Source organism: Geotrypetes seraphini, chromosome 6, assembly GCF_902459505.1.
Source record: "Geotrypetes seraphini chromosome 6, aGeoSer1.1, whole genome shotgun sequence".
NCBI lineage: Eukaryota > Metazoa > Chordata > Amphibia > Gymnophiona > Dermophiidae > Geotrypetes > Geotrypetes seraphini.
The window spans coordinates 180248572-180270216 of NC_047089.1; the positions used below are offsets into that span (position 1 = coordinate 180248572).

Here is a 21645-nt window from a genome sequence, read left to right on the forward strand (position 1 = left end):
GTGATCCTAAGTTTACCCAGTTAATACGTGTTAATGGGCCTATCTTTCAGCAACTTGTTCAAATTTTTTGTAAACCTAGTTGCACTGCTGGACTTGATCACGTTCTCTGGCAACAAATTCCACAGTTTCATTGTATATTGATTGAAAAAAATACTTTCTTAAACCTGTTACCAGTTAATTTCATGGAGGGTTCCTTAGCATAAGGGGTCAAAATTACTGCTTAAATCCCATAGGATTATAGAAATAAATAGTTAGCTCCCTAGAAACTATCCCTATTAACTTGTTTTACATCGCATCATGGTTTTATGAATGTCTAGCATGTTCTTTCTATTGTCCCTCCTGGAAGGATTATGCAGATGGACTACAATCTCCCCATCAGGGATGCCCTATGTTCTCCTACTGTTTGATCTGAACTTAGATTGTGAGCCCACTAGGGACAGAGAAAATATCTACTGTATCTGAATGTAATTTGCTTTGGGAAAAGGTGTGATCTAAACACTTAAGTATGCTTACGCTTGATAATTGAGTCTTTGACTGAATATATATTAGACCAAAAAGATTTCCAGGTTTTCTTTCATAGGCAAGAATTCAAGGGTGAGGAAAGGGAGTCGGAGCTCTCTCAACCTGAGCTAGTGTTAAGCAAAGAGAAAACCCCATTTGTGTCTGTGCTAGTCTCTTGCAGGGCGAGGACTGTATCAATCTATGCTAGTGACAGGCAAGGAAAAAACATTTCTTGGTCTATGCGTGGGTCAACAAGGATCAGAACAGTATTTCCCAAACATTTATCCAGTATGACCCCATTTTAACTCTTAAAAATTCATATGACCTTTGATGATGATAAAAGTAAAATATCAGCTCTCCACGTTCCTCTATGCACTTATCCAAAGCGTGAAAGCAGCAACAACAGCAGTAGTCATAGCACCAGTAGCAGCTCAACACAAGGCATTGTATGTTAGTGTGTGTTCTCAGACTCCATTATTCTGCATGGGTTTCCAGTGTAACAGGAAGGAGTGGTATTCTTTGCTGATTGTCATTACTGACCTAAGCTACAGTAGAGATCTGGAGAGAGGAGACCCCCATCTGCTAGTAACGTGACCTCCATTGTAAGATCATTCATTTAGAATACTGGAATTGTGCCTGGTTTTGTATTAAGTATGGTTTGCCAAGGAGAAAAAGCCCTGGATTTTTTTCATTGCTTCTGATCAGTGCAATATAATCTATTCCAGCACTGATTTTTCAAACTATTCTAATAGTAATCCTGTAAAGTGTGTGAGAGCTAATCTATTGTTTCTTTCTTTAAATTTCAGTGCACCATTACTCTAACAGCCTTCTATATTCTTCCTACATCAGCAACAGGTGAAGTTAAAATGGATAATGTGAAAGGTAAGTACCTCTAGATCCTAGACATTAAGGAACTTTTTTACTATGCTGTACTAGGAAACGGGCTTAGCATGCTCTTATATGGATCTTTCCCACATGCTTAGCCCAGCCATTTTTAAAAAATTAACCGCTTTCTGGTTACCGCTTCCAAGCCTACTCAGTCCATTCTCAATCCCAAACACACCCCTAGAACCAGGACATAGAAATATGTGGTCCCAGTGCCCAGACACCAAAGGCCTCGAGGCTACCTCATGAAACCATGGCTAAACTAATGCTTAGGGGCAGCTCTGTGCCGAAGTTAAAAGCACACAGAGCTGCCGCTAGCCTAAAGACTCTTGGGTCTCTCTTCCTCTCATCTTTGCAGGTCCCTTTTTTCCACTTTTTTTTTTTTTTTCTTTCTTCAAACGGCGACGGGCCCCGGCATCGACGTCAAGTAAGTTCCACTGTTCCTTGCAAGCGGTTCTGCTCAGCCAAAGCTTCCCCTCTGACATGAGCCACCCTCAGGGGAAAGAAAGTGACCCGCAAAGGTGAGGGGAAAGGGGGCAGATGATGGAAGTGAGGAGAAGAGAGAGAGAAGGGGACAGATGATGGGAGTGAGAAGAAGGGAGAGAGAGCAGAAGGCAGATGGATGTCAGTTGAGAGGGGAGAACAGTTGCTGAATGGAAGTGAGGAAAGAACACATACTGGATGGAAGGAGGAGATAAATAAAGGGGGAAGAAAATAGAGCTAGTAAGATAATGGAGGGGTGAGGGAAAGGGATGACAAGCTGTGGGTAGACACAGTGAAAAGAGGGAAACAGGACTAAATAGTAAGAAATAATTTAATTGAGATGGAGGCAGAAAATAGAGAAGGACGACTAGAGAAGGGAAGAAAAGGAAAGGGAAGAGAAGAGAGAGGAGAGAACGATATCAGATCTAAGTGGAGGAAATGAAAAGAGAGAGATGCTAAAAACCACAGGGGGGAGGGAAGGAGAGAGATGCCAGACCATGAGGGGAACAGAAGGAAGATGATGGATGCCAGACCAAATCGGGGGGTGACAGGAGGAGAGATGGCAGGGAAAGACAGACAGTGGATGGAAGGGGCAGATGCTGGACTGAAGAGACAGAGGGCAGACGCTGGATGGAAGAGAGTGAAAAGACAATGAAAGCAGAAAACAGAGACGACAAAAGGTAGAAAAAAATAATTTTATTTCTATCTTGTGATTAGAATATATCAGATTTGAAAATGTATCTTGCTAGAGCTGATGTTAGACATAGCTTGGGAGTGCAAAGCCCAGGCAGTGCTTCTTTAGCTTCCAGCTGGCTTAGGGCTCTCTCTGACCAGGGGGCACTTGCCCTAGTTGCACTCCCCTAACACCATTCCTGCCATGTGTGACTGTGGTATTCTGTTACATGATATTTATGTAGCATTCTGTAATAATTTGGCTTATTCAGTTTTCTTGATAGTAGAGGGGATATATGTGAAGGGGAGGAGAGACAGGGGTTTTGTTGATCTTTGCCCTGTATTATTTGTATTTATAAAATGACAATTGTATAGAATATTGTTTCTTTTTATACTTTAATAAAATATGTTCAATATAAAATAATAACTATTTGAGGCTTGTGCGGATGGGATCAGATGTTTTGTGGGACCGAGCTCGCGAGAACGGGGCAGCAATGGTTTTTTAAAAAAAATTTCAGTCTTAGTAGTTTGCCGGTCCACGAAACACTTATTTTATTTCTGCCGGTCCATAGGTGTAAAAAGGTTGAAGAACACTAACTTAGACCATGTAAAACAAGGTCTAAGTCACAAAAAACCACCTACACTCACCAGATAAGCATTGCAAACACATAAAACAGACCCCCACACACTACCCCAATGATCCCCGACCCCTCCCCACCCCCTGTCTCTTTGGATGCAGAGAAAGCCTTTGATCGTGTAGAATGGACTTTCATGTATCAAGCAATGGATTGGTTTGGTATATGATCTGGATTTATTCAAATGATTCAAACCTTGTATAGTTCCTCTTTTGCTAGGCTATATATTAATAATACATTTTCTGAACGTTTTTGTCTAGGGAGAGGAGTTAGACAAGGATGTCTCTTATCTCCTTTGCTTTTTGATATTGTTCTGGAACCCTTGTTGTTGGCTATACAGCAGGCAAAGGAGATACAGGGGATTCCTTGTGCAGGTCAGGAATATAAGATCTCTGCTTATGCAGATGATATCTTGCTTCATTTGAAGAATCCTGAATTTACCATTCCACATTTACTGGAATTGATTGATAGATTTGGTAAATTTTCTGGGTACAAATTAAATTGAAGCAAATCTGAGGTTCTTCCATTAAATGTGCATTGCATAAAATAATTATTTGATCCATTCCCGTTCCATTGGAAGGAAGAGGGTATAAAATACTTAGGTATCATGATTCAAAAAACTTTGGATGATACAATGACAATAAATGAAAAATCTTTATTATTGAAAGTCAAAGAAATGTGTGAGCATTGGAACCCATTACATCTTTCTTGGTGGGGGAGAATCCAAACTAGAGAGTTGCGCGGGGACAGAAATCCCACCCGTCCCCACCCGTCCCCGCCAAAATCCCACCCATCCCCACCCGTCCCCGTGAGGAATCCCTCCGTCCCCACCCGTCCCCGTGAGGAATCCCTCCGTCCCCACCCGTCCCCGCGAGGAATCCCCTCCGTCCCCACCCGTCCCCGCGAGGAATCCCCTCCGTCCCCACCCGTCCCCGCGAGGAATCCCCTCCGTCATCATCCTTCCCTATAAACTTCAGAAATAGTTATTTTATTTAATTATGCTACTGAATTAAAGGCTCTGGTAGAGACCCATTTACAAATAAGCAAAGAGACTATTAATTTGGAAATATTAATTGGGAAGAATACATACTTTGTAAATGGGTTTCTACCAGAACCTCTAATGTAAATATAAAATATAAATACTCAGCTGATGAGAACCCACAAACTGTCAGCTGAGGACTTCCTTTGCAGTTGGCCTGGGGTCCCTTTTGCCAAGCTTGGCAGGCAGCAGTAGCGTCCCTGAGTCACAGATGCTGGCACCTCAGTGGCTCATGGATGCTGCCAGCGACTGCTGCGCTTGGTGGAGGGGAGTTCTGACCATCTCTAGAGGAGGTCCTCTGCTGGCGGTGCTTGGGGATCCCCACCAGTCACAGCAAGGGCCAACAAGTACTTCAACACTGTAGAAATAAAACCAGAAATGCATTTCCTTTTCTTTTGAACACAAAACAAAGATATCTGCCATATACATTTCCCAAGGCAGATGACTCTATGCAATGTCACCTCGGTAACAAAATACAAAAATAGACAAATACACCCCCTCCCTTTTTACTAAACCACAATAGTAGGTTTTAGCACAGGGAGTTACGCTGAATGCCTCGCGCTGCTCTCAATGCTCATAGGCTCCCTGCGCTAAAAAACAATATTGCGGTTTAGTAAAAGGGAGCCATAGTGCAAAATATAGACAGCAGATATAAATTCTCAAAACAGACACATTTTGATCACTAAATTGAAAATAAAATCATTTTTCCTACCTTTGCTGTTTGGTGATTTCATGAGTCTCTGGTTGCACTTTCTTCTTCTGACTGTGCATCCAATCTTTCTTCCTTTCTTTCAGCCTCCTGTATGTTTCCTCTCCTCCAGACCTCATTCTCTCCCCCAACTTTTTCTTTCTGTCTCCCTGTTCCCCCTTCTTTCTGTCTCCCTGTCTGCCCCCTTTCTTTCTTTCTCCGTGCCCTCCCCCAAGCCACTCGGTTTGCTGCCACCGCCATCGGGGAATAGCCCCCAAGCCACCGCTGTCCCAAGCTTTCCCTGCAGAAGCGTTGCGCTGACCAGCATTCCGCTCTCTGACGTCAATTCTGACGTAGGAGAGGAAGTTCCGGGCCAACAAGGCATTTCTCCTCATTCCATCCATCTTCATTTGTCTCTGTCCTTGTCTTTACCCCATGTTCACCATTTGCCCTTTCAATGTCTTTATCTCCCCCCCCCACACACTTTTTCAGCATTACTTATATGTCTCTATTTCATCTCCTCTTCATGTCCCCTCTGTATCTCTATCCTTATTCAGTAGGTCCTGCTTACCCTTTGTGTCACTATCTCCATTTTCAGCTTTCCCTCCCTCTTCCTTTGTTAATGCACCCTGTAGCCAGAATCTTTCCACCCTCCCTCCACTCCGGCCCAGCCCAGTATGAATTATTTCCTTTTGTTTCCCTCCCCTCTCTCTCTTCTGCTCCCTCACCCACAAGTCCTGCATCTGGCCCTCTCCCTTCTACCTGCACCTGGCAACACCCCCCTGCTCCGCGGCTCTCTTAAGCAACTCGTCAGCAGCGGTGATCAAGACAAGCTGCCGACATCGAGGCCTTCCCTCTACGAGTCCCACCTTTGTGGAAAAAGGAAGTTGAAACAAGCGGGACTCGCAGAGGGTAGGCCCCGACGCCAGAAGCTTGTGTCGATCGTTGCTGCTGAGTTGCCGAAGGGAGAGGGAGATAGGAAGGCTGTAGAAGCTCCGGAGCATGACACCGAACCCGGCCAGGATGATTTCTTTTTCAGGCTGCTGCTGCCGCTGCCATCCCCCACCCGAAATGACAAAAAACAGCCTAATGCCCGCGTCGGGAAATAGCCATGCTGAGCAGTGAGCTCAGCACGTACACAGATGAAAGCCTTGCTTGCTGATTGGTCCGGCGGCACGGTGGGGCGGGGCCGCCGGACCAATCAGCAAGCAAGGCTTTCATCTGTGTACGTGCTGAGCTCACTGCTCAGCATGGCTATTTCCCGACGCGACGCCAGACTGGAAGCTGCATCGCCAGAATTTAGGTAGGTTGTTTTCATCCCCGTGGGAGTCCCGTGGGCAAGGGGGCGTCCCCGTGGGAGTCCCGTGGGTCAGGGGGGCATCCCCGTGGGAGTCCCGTGGGCCAGGGGGCGTCCCCGTGGGAGTCCCGTGGGCCAGGGGGGGAACCCGCGGGATCCCCGCGGGACCCGCGGGATCCCCGCGATCCCCGTTCCCGTGCAGACCTCTAATCCAAACTGTTAAAATGATGATTTTGCCTGTTGTTTGCTACCAAATGAGTATGTTGCCAGTTTATTTTCAAGGGTCCTTTTATAAAAAAATTGAATGGAATTCTCACTAAATTTATTTGGCAGGGTAAAACTGATAGAAAGCACAGTTATTTACCTTAACAGTTGTTATCCAAGGACAGCAGGCAGATATTCTCAACATGTGGGTGACGTTATCCACAGAGCCCTGTAGCGGACAACCTCGCAAGCAGACTTCTTAACTGTAACTCCCCTTTTTACCTTCCTCTTAAATTTTAATTTTACTTTGATGTATTTTTCATTGCCCCAATCTCACGTACCAAATTTGTCTGTCACTTATGTTATATGTATAAAATGACCCCTTTTCTCTTAAAATTGTACCTTAATTTTAGTATTGTAAACCGACCAGATACTTGTTGATGGTTGGTATATCAAATAAACTTGGATATGGTAAGAGTGGTTAATGTAGCTGGTTTTAAAAAAGGTTTAGACAAGTTCCTGGAGAAAAAGTTTATAAACTGCTGTTGAGACAGGCATGGGAGATGTACTGCTTGCCCTGGATCGATGGCTGCTACTATTTGGGTTTTTGCCAAGTACTTGTGACTTGGATTGGTCTCCATGAAGATGGGGCTACTGGGCTAGATGGACCATTGGTCTGATTCAGTAAGGCTATTCTTATGTTCATAGGTAATGAACCTCCTTTTCATACATAAGGCCATTTGGGGAACTGTGAAACAACTTTTCTTGGTAAAGATGCACATTAACAAATTGTACATTCTTAAAGTTTGTGGCTTTGGAGAAAGAGATAAGTTATCCCCTTATTAAGCACTGCTGTGCTGCATCCCATTATATTAATAAAAGGAAAGCCAAGAGAATTAATATTAACTCTATATTTACATACTGAGGGCGATCAAGGGGCCAGTTTTTGACAGTCCTTATTTAGAAGAGTGACTAATGGTGGACTAAAAAGGCTTCATGTCACATCGGGCCTCGTTCCTCTGGGAGGCTCTGGGTTGTCCTCAGTATCAATCACAGATTACTGATCCCTTGCTCTAAAAAGCAGCTAGATTCTGTTCTAATCTGAGGAAAGGAATGTCAGCTCCTGAAAGCTATTTATTTAGTGGGACTTCTTAATCACCTTTATGAAGATATTCACCCAGTGGCGTAGCGAGGGTGAGAGGTGCCCGGGGTGGTGGCGTCCCTCCCCCACCCACCTCCACATGCTCCTTCCCCACACCTCCTGCCGCACATGTGCCGCTTCTCTTCCCCCGACCTCTATAGCATTTCTGGCGCAAGCAGCCACCCCATGTCATGCCAGCTTTTCCTCCGACATCACTTCCTAGGTGCAGGTCCAGGAAGTGACATCAGAGGGAGAGCCGATGGTGGCGCGACAGCAGCTTGGGAGTCAGAAATGTTGCAGAGGTATGGGGGGAAGGGAAGCGGCATGCACATAAGAACTGCCATCTCCGGATCAGACCCATGGTCCATCGAGTCTGGCGATCCGCACACGCGGAGGCCCAGTCAGGTATACACCTGATGTAGTTTTAGTCACCCATATCCCTCTATGCCTCTCGTAAGGAGATGTGCATCTAATTTGCCTTTGAATCCTAGCACAGTGGATTCCTTAATAACCTCCTTTGGAAGAGCATTCCAGGCGTCCACCACTCGCTGCGTGAAGCAGAACTTCCTGACATTTGTCCTGGACTTGTCCCCCCTTAGCTTCAAACCATGTCCTCTTGTCCGTGTCACGTTGGACAATGTAAATAATTTATTTTCCTGCTCTATTTTATCGATGTCTTTCAGTATTTTGAACGTCTCGATCATGTCCCCTCGCAGCCTCCTCTTCTCAAGGGAGAACAGTCCCAGTTTCTTGAGTCGTTCCTCATATTCCAAGTTCTCCATACCTCTTATTAGCTTCGTTGCTCGTCTCTGCACCCTCTCCAGCAGTTTTATATCCTTCTTTAGGTTGGGAGACCAATGTTGGACACAGTATTCCAAGTGTGGTCTGACCATTGCTCTATAAAGCGGCATTATGACTTTCTTCGATCTACTCGTGATTCCTTTCTTTATCATGCCTAACATTCTGTTTGCTTTCTTTGCCGCTGCCGCGCATTGTGCCGATGGCTTCAGGGTCCTATCTATCAGTACACCCAGGTCCTTTTCTTGTTCGCTCTTACCCAGAGTTGCGCCTAACATTCTATACTCGTGTTCCTTATTCTTACTACCTAAATGCATTACTTTGCATTTCTCCACGTTGAACTTCATCTGCCATTGCTCTGCCCATTTCTCTAACTGATACAAGTCGCTCTGGAGTTCCTCGCTATCCTCCTGCGATCTGATTGCCTGGCATAGCTTTGTGTCGTCTGCAAACTTAATGATCTCACTGGATATTCCGTCTTCCAGGTCATTGATATAAATATTAAATAGGATCGGCCCAAGTACCGAGCCCTGGGGCACACCACTAGTCACTTTCTCCCAGTCTGAGAACTTCCCATTTATGCCCACTCTCTGCTTTCCAGCCATTTGCCTATCCACCTTTGTATATCCCTCTATTCCATGGCTTTGTAGTTTCCTGAGAAGTCTTTCATGTGGAACTTTGTCGAATGCTTTCTGGAAGTCCAAATATATTATGTCCACCGGCATTCCACTATCAATTTGCTTGTTCACGGTCTCAAAAATTTGAAATAAATTCGTTAAACATGATTTCCCTTTCCTGAACCCATGTTGACTGGGTATGCAAGTCGTGTGTATCTAAGTGCCGGACTATGCTATCCTTGATCAGTGCTTCAACCATCTTTCCAGGGACAGACGTAAGGCTCACAGGTCTGTAGTTGCCCGGTTCTCCTCTCGATCCTTTTTTGAAAATTGGCGTGACGTTCGCTATCTTTCAGTCATCTGGTATCTGTCCAGTTCTGATTGTCAGATTGGTGAGTTTTTGCAATAACTCTCCGATTTCAACCTTCAATTCCTTTAAGACTCTCGGGTGAATTCCATCCGATCCAGGGGATTTGTCACTTTTAAGTTTGTCGATCTGGTAGTAGTGAGGGGGCAGAGAGGAGGATGGGGGCCTACTCCCTCAACAAGATGGTGCTCGGAGCGGTCCACCCACCCTTACTATGCCACTGGATTCACCCAAGCAGTGTACAGCAGGTACTTAAGAAATGCATTATGTCAGTAATTCTTGAACTGTCCTAGGAGACCCCCCAGCCAGTCATGTTTTCAGGATATCCCTAATGAATATGCATGAGAGAAATTTGCATGCCTGCTGCATACTTTATAGGCAAATCTTGCTCATGGGGATGACTTGAAAGCCTGACTGGTGGGGGGGTCCCCCAGAACAGGTTTAAGAAACGCTGCCTTATATTAGCCCAATAATATGTATTTTCTTAGGCTATTTATTTATTTTTTGCTAACCATTATTTTCATGTAAATAACTGTGAAAGACTACCAATTACTACTAATCTACTGCTGATTATATATTTGGATTGCTTTCATGCCAGAAAAAAAGGATTAAATCTCTCTGAGGTTCAATAGAAATGTATGATGTTGACTTTCTAAAGTCACACTGAACCCACTTTCTAAAGATATTTCCCATGGATGCAAAATGGGAAACACCATGAGGTGCTAGAGGATAGGAGGGTTCCTGGCATCTCTCGGGAGCCTGCTCAACAAATTTCATAAAACCACAGGATGACTCACTAAATAGAGCAGCTCTGGCATGAGCCTTCTTGATAAGAAATGAGAAGCAGCACAGGCCTGATGCCGGAAAACCAAATTCAGTGTGGTTAAAGAAGGTAAAGCACAAGACCAGTGTTGCTTAGATGAATCGGCACCACATGGAGAAGGCCTAGGAGTTAAAGCAGCTGCCTCAGAGTTCAATTCCCTTTGTAGCACTGGGCAAGTCACTTAACACTTCATTGCCCCAGGTTCAAAATAAGTACCTACATATTTAAAATATATAAACTGCTTTGATTGTAACCATACAGAGAAAGTGGTATATTAAGTCCCATCCCGTCCACATGGCTATTCTTATTCGTCTTTTAGGAAGTTGCTGAAAACTGATTTGTTTGGCAAATTTGTAAACTAAAATATTAATGTATGGTATAACTTTGACCTTTCCTGAATGTATTCTTATGTTAATTGTATTTTTTCACCGATTGTACAGTCCTTTTTGATGTAAACTGCCTAGAACTATGTGGTGTGGTGGTATATAAGAATAAAGTTATTATTATTTTAATAATCTGCTATGTTTTGTTTGATTATGTATATAATGTTTTGTTTTAATTATGTATGTATTGTTTTTTGCTTAGATATACGGGCTACAAGTGTCTTAAATAAATATTAAAAAGTAACTTTAATAGGAATACAGTGTTGTGAAAAAGTTTTAACACCCCCTCCCCCTCCATTCTGATATCCCCTATTATTGCAATATGTCATACTGCACTACAACCATAAAATAATTTACCTAGCAATGTTTTTGGTAGGTTGCCAAAGGGCCACCAGACTTCAGCTCCACTAGCCTTTAGTTTGCTGATTACCAAACATGCCCCCTCTTTAACAAACGCATAGCATGGGTGTTAGCGCTGGCAGCGGCAGTAACTGCTCCAGCGCTCATAGGAATTTTATGAATGTCAGAGCAGTTACTGCCACTAACAGTGCTAAAACCCGCGCTATGCATTCGTAAAAGAGGGGGATGGTTAGAACAGTCAGCTGAGAGCTAGAGAAGCCAGGGCTCAAATCCAACTGATGTTGCTTGAGATCTTGGACAAGTTACTTAACCCTCCATTGTCTCAGATACAAAACTTAAAAATTATAAGTCCTCCAGGGATATGAGAAATACCTACTGTATTTTATGTAACTTGCCTTGAGCCATTACTGAGAAAGATATGATCTGAATCCAAATCTAATACCAGGTACTGTGTGAACTTAGTGCCAGGATACAGAGACACAGACCCATGCACTAGAGCCAGGACAAAGAGAGATATACTCCCATTCTGCAAAATTAAGATAGAGGGAAAACAAGGGGAGATACTTTACTGTACTCAGGGCTAAGATAGAAAAAGAGACTTTCTGAAACAGAGTAAACTTCTAGAATCTCTTTGGCGTGAACTTAAGATCTGGAGTTATTGATAATAAGTTTTTAATTGTTATTCATCTAACATTGACTATTTGCCATAATCTTGCAAGATAATGTATTAGTCTTTTGAGGTAACATTGTTCGTACAAACATTTCCTGTCCTGTACAACAATGTTTTTATAGCAATCATTAATTGAAAAGGTCATGTGCCTCATTCTCCTTTGAAAGGTAGTGACCACTGCCTCTGGATTGGTTATTTCTATAGTTATGGGGTTCTTAGAATCATGAGGTTGCTGTACTTCTTATAAATGTGCTCTTCACCCACCATTATTGTCCTTTCTTTAATCTCCAAAATTTCCTTCAATTCTGCTTCCAGAAAAGATCAGAGATAGTCAAAAAGCATCTAATAAAGAAAATGTTAAGAACAAACCCCAACAATTTCAGGTAAGTAGAATGTGTCTAACCATTTTATAGATATTGCGTGTTAAACATTCTAATACATTCACTTATTATTGCTAAACTCGATTACTGTAACTTACTATTAATAAATACCACTCAAAAAGAAAAGAAGTGTCTTCAAATAATTCAAAATACAGCTGTTAAGCTCATGCATAATGGTAAGAAATATGATCACGTTACTCCTTATTTAATGAACTTGCACTGGCTTCCAATTAATATTACTCTTAGTATTTAAAACTCTGTCCACCAACGAACCACAATTCATTAATAGAATGCTTATAATTCATCACGCTCTCTTCGATCTACAACACAAAAGCTCTTAATTGTCCCTTCTTTGAAAGTTATCGGAACCAGACGTCATGATATGTTTTTGATAATGACCCCCAACTCTGGAATACTTTACCTCAATATATAAGAGAGGAAAAGGACCTCAGTCATTTTAAAAACAATTAGATGCTTTTAATTTTTAAATTAAAATTTAAACAGTGAAGTAGTTATCCTTCAGAGAGACATCTGCCCTTCCTCGTGTTCTTTCCTTACATGGTTTTCTTTCTGCTTCTCTAAAGCACCAATTTTGTAACTTTCACTCCCTTTTTCCTTGTGTATCCATTGTGTCTGTAAGTCTGTCGGTCTAATCCATTATACTTAAATTTTAATTAGTATGTCGAAAGATATGTTATTTTTGTTTTACTGTAACTCGCTTAGTAAATTTTGAATAAGCGACTCATCAAATCAAAATAAAACTTGAGACTTAGATGGAGCTATTTCCAAGGGATTCAAGCCTCTGGTTCAAAGAATTCCAAGAAGGTTGGAAGATGAGCTTACCTGATTTTTGAGCACTATTTACAATCAGTCATTTGCAGAAAAGCCTTCTATGTGTTAGAAAACAAAAGGCAAGCTCTTCTGAAAAAAACATTTCAGTATTGGTGAACTTAACTGACAGTGTCCAATGCAAAATCAAGTAGAGAGTTTGGGTGTAGGAATGATCTAAATAATACCTAGAGGAGTTATTTCTATAGCCCAAGTCTTCAATTTTAAAAATTATCCAGAGGTTATCCTTAGGAGTTCTAGGCCTTGAATCCAAAGGGTCAATATCTAGAATGATTTTAATGTGGTTAGCTTCAAAGTTAAACATATAAATCTTTCTTCTTTTTTTTTTTTTAAGTTTGGTGGGGATAGGTGGGGACGGGTGGAATTCTTTGCGGGGACGGGTAGGATTCTCACTGGGACGGGTGGGATTTCTGTCCCCACGCAACTCTCTAGTGCTGATCTGATTGTGCTTGATCAGAAAATAATTTTTAAACATGTTTTAAAGCCCATCTTGGGGTTGCTCAAAGCTACTGATTATATAAAATTCAATTTTTCTTAAAATTTGCTATTTTTGCTTAATGGAGTAAATTTCTTGGTATTACTGTATAGCTATAACTTTTATGTTTTCATACTCAGCAATGATACATTGATAAAAAAAAAAAAAGACATTTTATGCAAAAACTCTAGTAGCAGTATTTTATTAAATGAACCTTCAATATCTGCACTTAATTGTGGAAAATAACAGATATTTAACATACTTCGCTAATAGCTAAACACGTACACTTTGGCATAGTCATCTACCAATGTCATTCCAAACACTCATGCATTTGGGGGGAAATTCTATAACCAGCGCCTAAATTTAGGCCTTGGTGGGTGCCCTGCCGAAGCCTAAGTAATTGAAAAATGCAGTCAGAAACGGCAGTATTGAAGCACCTACTGATGCCTAAATAAAGGCGGCTGAAATGGCCGCTGGAATCGTGCCTAGATAGCCACTTTAGTCATAGAACACCAAAGTAGGCGGTCTTGGTGTTAGGTGGGCTAAAGCGGCTACCCAGCCACGAATCACCTCAAGATAGGTGGCTGAAATGTAGGCCTGGGAAATACTGGCCACATTTCAGCTGCCTATCTTTGCCACTAGACCACAGCAGCCGATTGCAGCAGGGGAGTTCCCCCCTCCCCATCAGCTGAGCAGCAGGGACTCCCTAAAACCGCAATTCTGTAACCGGCACCAAGTCAGATTGCCCATAGGAGGGGCCTTAAACAACCTGGACCAATCAGGCATCCCTCCAGCCAGCCATCATAAGTAAGGGGAGTGGGTGGGGGGGTCGTCTGAGGCATGGGGGGAGTGTCAGGTGCATTGCTTAGTGGTGGGAGGGAGTGGGCATCTCTCCTGCAGCTGGGGGGAGTGTTGGGGGGGCATTGATTGGGGTTGGGATGGAGTGATCATCTCTCCCACTGCCGGGGGGGGGGAGAGTCAGGGGGGCGTTGTTTGCCAGCAGACGGGAGTGGGCATCTCTCCTGCCGATGTTCAATTTGGGTTTTTTTTTCTTTTATTTATAAGTTTTCAAATTACATATTCAAGATTAACTTGTACAGAAAGCAAATTTAAGGCATGAAAAACAAAAAGAATATATATCAATTCTTACAAGAAAACATATTTAGCTTAAATCTAGCCCAAGTCCTCAAATGAGATCCAAAATGTAAATTTTAGCGAGATAAAGAAAAACAAATCTATAAGAAAATATGATTAGCTAACTGAGACAAAAGACATCTTTCATTCAGCATTATTCCTTCTCCAGTCTAGATAGCAATAAGAATGTTGTCAGTTGGAAAGGCTCAAAGAAGAAAAATTTCTGTATATTTTAATGTATTATACATTTGCATGGATGACGGAAGTAAAAGGTTGCCCCTAACGTTAAGACACCTGGTTTTAATAGCAAAAATTCTCTCCTACGCCTTTGTGTTTCTCGTGCTAAATCTGGCTCAGGCACTGATCAGAAAGTAAGGCAACAATAGCTCAAACCTTTCGGTAAATTTTGGCTGCAAATGTGGCACAAGGAGGTTAGAGAACCTCTCGGCAATTATAAAGAATCGCTCCGAGTGATCATTTTAATATTAATGACCTCGTTGTACTACATTTGCATGCAGTATTGTAGACTGCTAGAAAACTCAGGGCTCCTTTTACTAAGCGGTAACGTTTTTAGCGCATGCAGAATATTAGCGTGCACTAACCCTGTGCTACGTGTCTAGAACTAACGCCAGCTCAATGGTGGTGTTAGCGTCTAGCGCGCTAAAACCGCTAGCGCAGCTTAGTAAAAGGAGCCCTTAGTCTCCTTTTGAATATTAAATAACTGAGGGAATGCTGGATAATAACAATAATGGAACTATTTTATTTATTTATTTAAAAATGTCTTACTCGCTCCATCCTCTAGTTCTGCGCGAGTTACATAGTTATATACACAGGAAAAATAAAAACAATAAAAATTTAACGTACCATACATAAAATACAAACAAATCAAATATGTTTCCTCACCAAATTTTCATATAAAACACAAATCATTTTGGAAAGTATCACACAAACAATAGTTTTTAGCAGCTTCCTAAAACTTAAAAGCGGATGCCTACTTTACTTCAAGTGGTAAAGTATTTTACAACAATGTGCCTTGAACTGCTATCATAGAGTGACAACAACTCCCTAATCTCACCTGTCTCAATGAGGGCACTTCCAAACAATGTTGTTCCTCAGAGCGCAACTTCCTAGATACATATTGAAAAGATGATTAGCTACTGTTGGTAGTTGTGTGTGGATCAGCTTGTAGATCAAACAAAGTACTTCAAATTCAATTTGAGCCGAAACAGGCAACCAATGCAACTGAAACAAAATTGACGTTACATGCTTAAACTTTGTGGCACCAACAATTAATCGTGCTGCAGGTCAACAAAAAAGGGCAGAAATCTTGGTGGTTTGGGTTTTTTAACCTATTCTTGGGGTTATTTGGGGCACTGATTCAGAAACTTGCTTTGAATAGACCGCATCAGCTCTAGTTTCTTAGATAGGTTGAATTTATTAATTTTTTTACCGCTGTTTAAAAGATCTCTTCTGCAGAATCAGGATTTCATAACAAGCTTTCTTTTTTGAATGAGAAATTTATGTATTTAAATTACCCACATTTTTTTCTGTGTATAGTAAATGACGGCAGATAAAGACCCAAATGGTCCATCCAATCTGCCTAACTGTACACGCTTTATAAATTAATAATTTAATTTAAATGGTCCTTTTTCTGAAATTTCTGGGCAAGAAACCCAGAGTTCTGCCCAGTAGTGTGCTTAGGTTCTATCAACTGGAGTCTCCGTCAAAACTCACTCCAGCCCATCTAAACCATCCCAGCCATTGAAGCCCTCCCCAGCCCATCCTCCACCAAACGGCCATACACAGATACAGACCATGCAAGCATGCCCAGTACTGGGCTTAGTTCCTTCAATATACAGTATACTCATTATTTTCTGATTAGAAATCCTCTGTGTTCATCCCATGCTTGTTTGAACTCTGTCACCATGTTCCTCTCCACCACCTCCCTTGAGAGTACATACTAGGCATAAACCACCCTTCCGTAAAGAAGAATTTCCTAACATTACTCTTGAGTCTACCACCCCTCAACCTCAAATTATGCCCTATGGTTTTACCATTTTCCTTTCTCTGGAAAAGATTTTGTTCTACGTTAATACTTTTCAAGTATTTGAACATCTGAATCATATCTCCCCTGTTCTTCCTTTCCTCTAGGGTGTGCATATTCAGGGCTTCCAGTCTCTCCTCATACATCTTTGGGTGCAAAACCTCCTACCATTTTTGTTGCTTTCCTCTGGACTTCTTCAAGTCTTCTTATATCCTTTGCCAGATACAGTCTCCAAAATTGAACAGAATACTCCTAAGTGGGGCCTCACAAAGGCCTGTACAGGAGCATCAACACCTTCTTTCTTCTACTGGTTATTCCTCTCTCTATTCTGCCCAGCATCCTTCTGGCAACAGCCACCACCTTGTCACACTGTTTCTTTGCCTTTAGATCTTCGGACACTATCACTCCAAGGTCCCTCTCCCCATCCATGCATATCAGCCTCTCACCTCCCAGCACTTTTGTTTCACAGCTATTCGTCAACTATTCGTCTACGTCCTTTCCTATAATGCACACTGGTATAAAAATGTAAGACTCAAATGACAAAATCGCTTTTGTTCTGTTATATTGCATAATTATGTGCACTTGGAATACTGTGTCCAACATTGGTCTCCCAACTTAAAGAAGGATATAAAACTGCTGGAGAGGGTGCAGAGACAAGTAACGAAGCTAATAAAAGGTATGGAGACTTGGAATACGAGGAACGACTTAAGAGACTGGGATTGTTCTCCCTTGAGAAAAGGAGACTGCGAGGGGATATGATCGAGACTTTCAAAATACTGAAAGGAATCGACAAATAGAGCAGGAAAAAAAATTATTTACAATGTCCAATGTGACACGGACAAGAGGACATGGACTGAAGCTAAGGGGGGACAAGTCCAGGACAAATATCAGAAAGTTCTGCTTCACGCAACGAGTGGTGGACCTCTGGAATGCTCTCCCAGAGGAGGTTATTGCGGAATCCACCGTTCTAGGATTTAAAAGCAAACTAGATGCACATCTCCTTACGAGAGGCATAGAAGGATATGGGTGACTAAAATTATGCCAGGTGTACACCTGGCTGGGCCTCCATGTGTGCGGATCGCCGGACTTGAACTGAAGGTCTGATCTGGAGATGGCAGTTCTTATGTTCTTATGGTTTCCTTAGAATACATAAATTTGTAATTCAAAGGTGTCTCAACTTGATCTGTTTAAAACAGTTGCACATAGATTTAAATTCTAATGGGTTTTTCAACTTTGTCTTCTAAACTAAACTAAACTAAACCTTAAGCTTATATACTGCAACTTCTCTATGATAGAGCTCAGCATGGTTTACAATCTTCTGTTTACTGGTTTGTGTTTTTGCATACAAGTTAGCAGATATAGGGCTCCTTTTATCAAGCTGCGCTAGCGGGGTTAACACGTGCAACGTTTCGTCAAACGCTAACCCCCGCGCCAGCCAAAAAACTACCACCTGCTCAAGGGAGGCGGTAGCAGCTAGCGTGGCCGGCAGTTTAATGTGTGCTATTACGCGCGTTAAACCACTAGCACGGCTTGATAAAAGGAGCCCATAGTGAGAGTGTTTACATATCCAGAACATTGGATTGTAAAAGGTAAGTAATTTACAAGTCTTACAAAAGAAGCTTCTTGTGTGTCAAATGACTGGAAAATTTGTATCATAAATAGAGAATGACACGGGGAAAAAATCTGTCCCCGTCACCGCCCTGTCCCCGGCCCACCATCCTCTGCACCGCCCCGTCACCGCCGTTCCCTTCACCGCCCCGTCACCGTCACCGCCATCCCTTTCAGCGCCCCGTCACCTCCACTGCCATCCCATTCACCGCCCCGTCACCGTCCCCGCTGCATCCATATAAGCCTTAGTACTGTAATATTTAGCTTATTCCTTTCTTATAAATCAAAGTTCCTGCTGCTGAACTAGATAAAGAGATGTTCAGCTGGCAGGGCTTTGTTTATAAATTTTTATCAACACAACTAATATACTACTTTATCCTAAAGCAAAAAATAAATAAATAAATAGAATTTTTTTTCTACCTTTGTTGTCTGGTTTCTGCTTTCCACATCTTCTCATTCAATTCCTTCCATCCACTGTGTGTCTTCTCTCTGCGTCTTCCATTTGCTGTTACTGTGCCGTCCCTTCACCCTCCCCCAATTGGTCTAGCACCCATCTTCTTCCCTCCGCTCCCCCATAGTCTGGCATCTGTCTTCTTCCCACTCTGTCTTCCACATTTCCCTTCAGGGTCTGTTCCTCTCTACCTTCTTTCAATGTCTGTTCTATTCCTTTCTACCACCACCCTTCCCTCCCTCCTTTACCATCTGTTCCTTTCTACCACCCTTCAGCTCTTCTCGCGTGGCCTATCTATCTACCTCCCTCTCTCTTATTTTCGTGGCATGTTACAATGTAATTTGTGCAAACCGCTGGAGCCTGCGAGCTCTGTCCCTGTCCCATTCCCACAAACCATCTCGCTTCTGTGTTCCTATTTTCCCCATTTCTAATATCTCCCCTATGTATCTGCCATTGCCTCCCCCTGTGTCCATATACCATCCCCATGGCATGTCCCCTTTATGTCTCTGTCCCTATGCCCCATGCACATAATTTCCCCTCTTTCAGTTACCTTCCTCTGTCCAGATTTCCCCTATCTTCCTCTTCCATACCAGTATGTCTTCTTTTCAACCCCATCTAGCTTCTTTCCTTCTTTCTCCCCCCCCCTGCTTCCAGCATCTGGCTCACCTGCCTGTCTTCCCCTTTCTTTCCTGCTGTGGGTTTCTTTCTTTCCCTCTTTATCCCCTTGGCCCAGAATTTTTTTTCCTTTCACTCCCTCCTTCCTAGAATGAGCCGAGAACAAACGCGATCGCAGAGTCTAGCAGCCCCCACCTACAAGATCGCAGTGTTTAGCCAGCTCCCTCCCTCCAATTCACCTTACATTCTGAGTTTGCCGGCTTCCTTTTTCCCTGAGCCGCACGTGTTTAAAAAGGCGCGGCTGCGCGAGTCCATCAAGCTTCTCCTCCTGCAACTTCCTGTTTCCGGTTGCGTCAGAGGAGAAGCTTGATAGACTCGCGCAGCCGCGCATGCACGGCTTTTTGAACGCGTGCGGCTCAGGAAAAAGGAAACCGGCAAACTCAGAATCTAAGGTGAGGTGGAAGGAGGGAGCTGGCTAAACGCTACGGGCGGGCGGTGGCTGCGGGGACCGTGCGATCCTTAATGCCTCACTGCGGAGACAAGACCATTCACCCGCTCCACGGGCGGTGAATGGCCTTGTCCCCGTCCCCGCAGTGACTGTTATTTTTCATTCCCCGTTTTGGCGGGTTACCCGTGGCTAAACACGGCTAGCCGCGGGTAACCGCCACCATGTCATTCTCTAATCAAAAACTTGGTATGAAATAAGTATGTTGTGCACTTCTCTTTTTAATTTTTAGTATGTTTCCTTCATGCTTAAAAGTTATTAATTTAAACACTACATCAAAATATCCTGAAATTTTAATGGGCGAGCAGAATGAAGAGTGGTATATGGCACATGTTCTGCATCTCAAAAACGAGCTGGTACAAGAAAACTGGTGCCATTTTTGGAATCAGTAGGTCAAATATATCCAGAAACAGGTCGAACATTTCAGGCACCAAAATGAGTGTTGGCCAGTGCAATAGATTATATCACCCTAATATGTGAGCTTTAGGTAAGGTGGGAGGGGGGAGTCAATGGCCTCTAGTTTAGGTATCTAGCAGGTTTAGGAGTATAATTCCTATGGATACTTGGGAATGGAAGAGTGGGGGGTAGGGGATTTTGTTGGTGGTGGGGGGATACTACAGGAAATAGGGAACTTGATGATTGTTGTGTAGCGTGTTTTTGGAAGACCGCATTGTTCTGGTCAGTGTTATTGAGGAATTCCATTGAATACGGTGGTTCTTACAATGGCTGTTCCCCATCCATACTACCTTTTGATGGAAAGGGAGATGGCAAGTTCTAACGAATTTACTTAACTTATAGGCAGGATTGAAGGGGTCCCAACGCGGCCCCGTTTCGATCCCTGCTTCAGGGGACCCGATTGCTGATTCTCTAAACAGGTTCCATTGCTTTCATGCTGGTAAAATTTGCTGTGGTGACATGCAGCTGAAGAAACTGCTGCTGGAACAGAGTGCCTTCTAAATCTTCAAACCGCTGGCGGTTTCTTCAGCTGCATGTCACCACAGCAAATTTTACCAGCATGAAAGCAATGGAACCTGTTTAGAGAATCAGCAATCGGGTCCCCTGAAGCAGGGAATGAAACGGGGCCGCGTTGGGACCCCTTCAATCCTGCCTATAAGTTAAGTAAATTCGTTAGAACTTGCCACACGTGCAGTGACAATTGCAAGTTTAAAACCAGTACCTTGTTTGGACATTTTTTGAAGTTTCTTGAAGTGGTTTTTGTATAATACCTTTGAAGGAAGTGATTAAACATTTTTCATAAGAGGACTATGACTGGAAGGTAAACTCTTTCCCTAAGGGAGGTCTCAAAACCTACCCTTCAGAGTTTCAAATCTCTGAGCTTTCTTATAATTTTGTTTGATCACCCTTCACTGGTTTACCATTTATAAGGCCAGTTTTTTGGTGTGTAGTATAGCTTTTTCTGGCTTTGAGTTTACAAACTCTTTATCCCTGAAAGTATTTCAGCAAATTGCTTCACCTGTGGCAGAGCTCTGTTATCTATAGAGCCCTGCTCAGCCCCTTATTGTTCAAACAGCTGTGGCAAAGGGTGGCAAACCATTATAAGAGGTGGTATTTGTCACACTGTGCCACCCTGCGTGCCATAGATTCACAGTATTTAATTTCTTTAGATAACTAGTAGCTAGCAACACTTTCATATGAAGGTCTGCCAATCCTTTTGATTAAGTCATATCCTTTTACAGGTTCGAGTGAGAATCATTGAGGGTCGCCAACTCCAGGGAACTAACCTGAAGCCAGTGGTAAAGGTTTTGATTGGAGAGTACACACATTGGACAAGAATCAAACGAGGAAATAACCCATCTTTCAATGAGGTGAGCACTGTAGTGTACACTTCATTACCTACTATTAGTGAGCTGAAAGTTGAATGACCAGTAACACTGCATTAGAAATCAATCCAAATATAATAACCAGTAACCTAGTATTATTTATCGGTGACCTAGTACTAGTGACAGGTGATTCAGCAATGACCTGTGACCGAAGACCCAACATTAATGACCTGTAATTCA

At 42.8% G+C, this 21645-nt stretch overlaps 1 protein-coding gene across 10 annotated transcripts in view; it reads left to right on the forward strand.

Moving 5' to 3' along the window:
• FER1L5 (fer-1 like family member 5) overlaps positions 1-21645 on the forward strand; it is a 363329-nt gene that overhangs the window by 42089 nt on the left and 299595 nt on the right. For all 10 annotated transcript variants that reach the window (XR_004539782.1, XM_033947691.1, XM_033947688.1 and 7 more), the window contains 3 exons: positions 1308-1383; positions 11879-11946; positions 21322-21450. Coding sequence is in view for 9 of the 10 variants with exons in the window: in XM_033947691.1 (XP_033803582.1) it covers positions 1308-1383; positions 11879-11946; positions 21322-21450 (273 nt within the window). In the remaining variant the exon portion in view is untranslated. The remainder of the gene's footprint in view (positions 1-1307; positions 1384-11878; positions 11947-21321; positions 21451-21645) is intronic.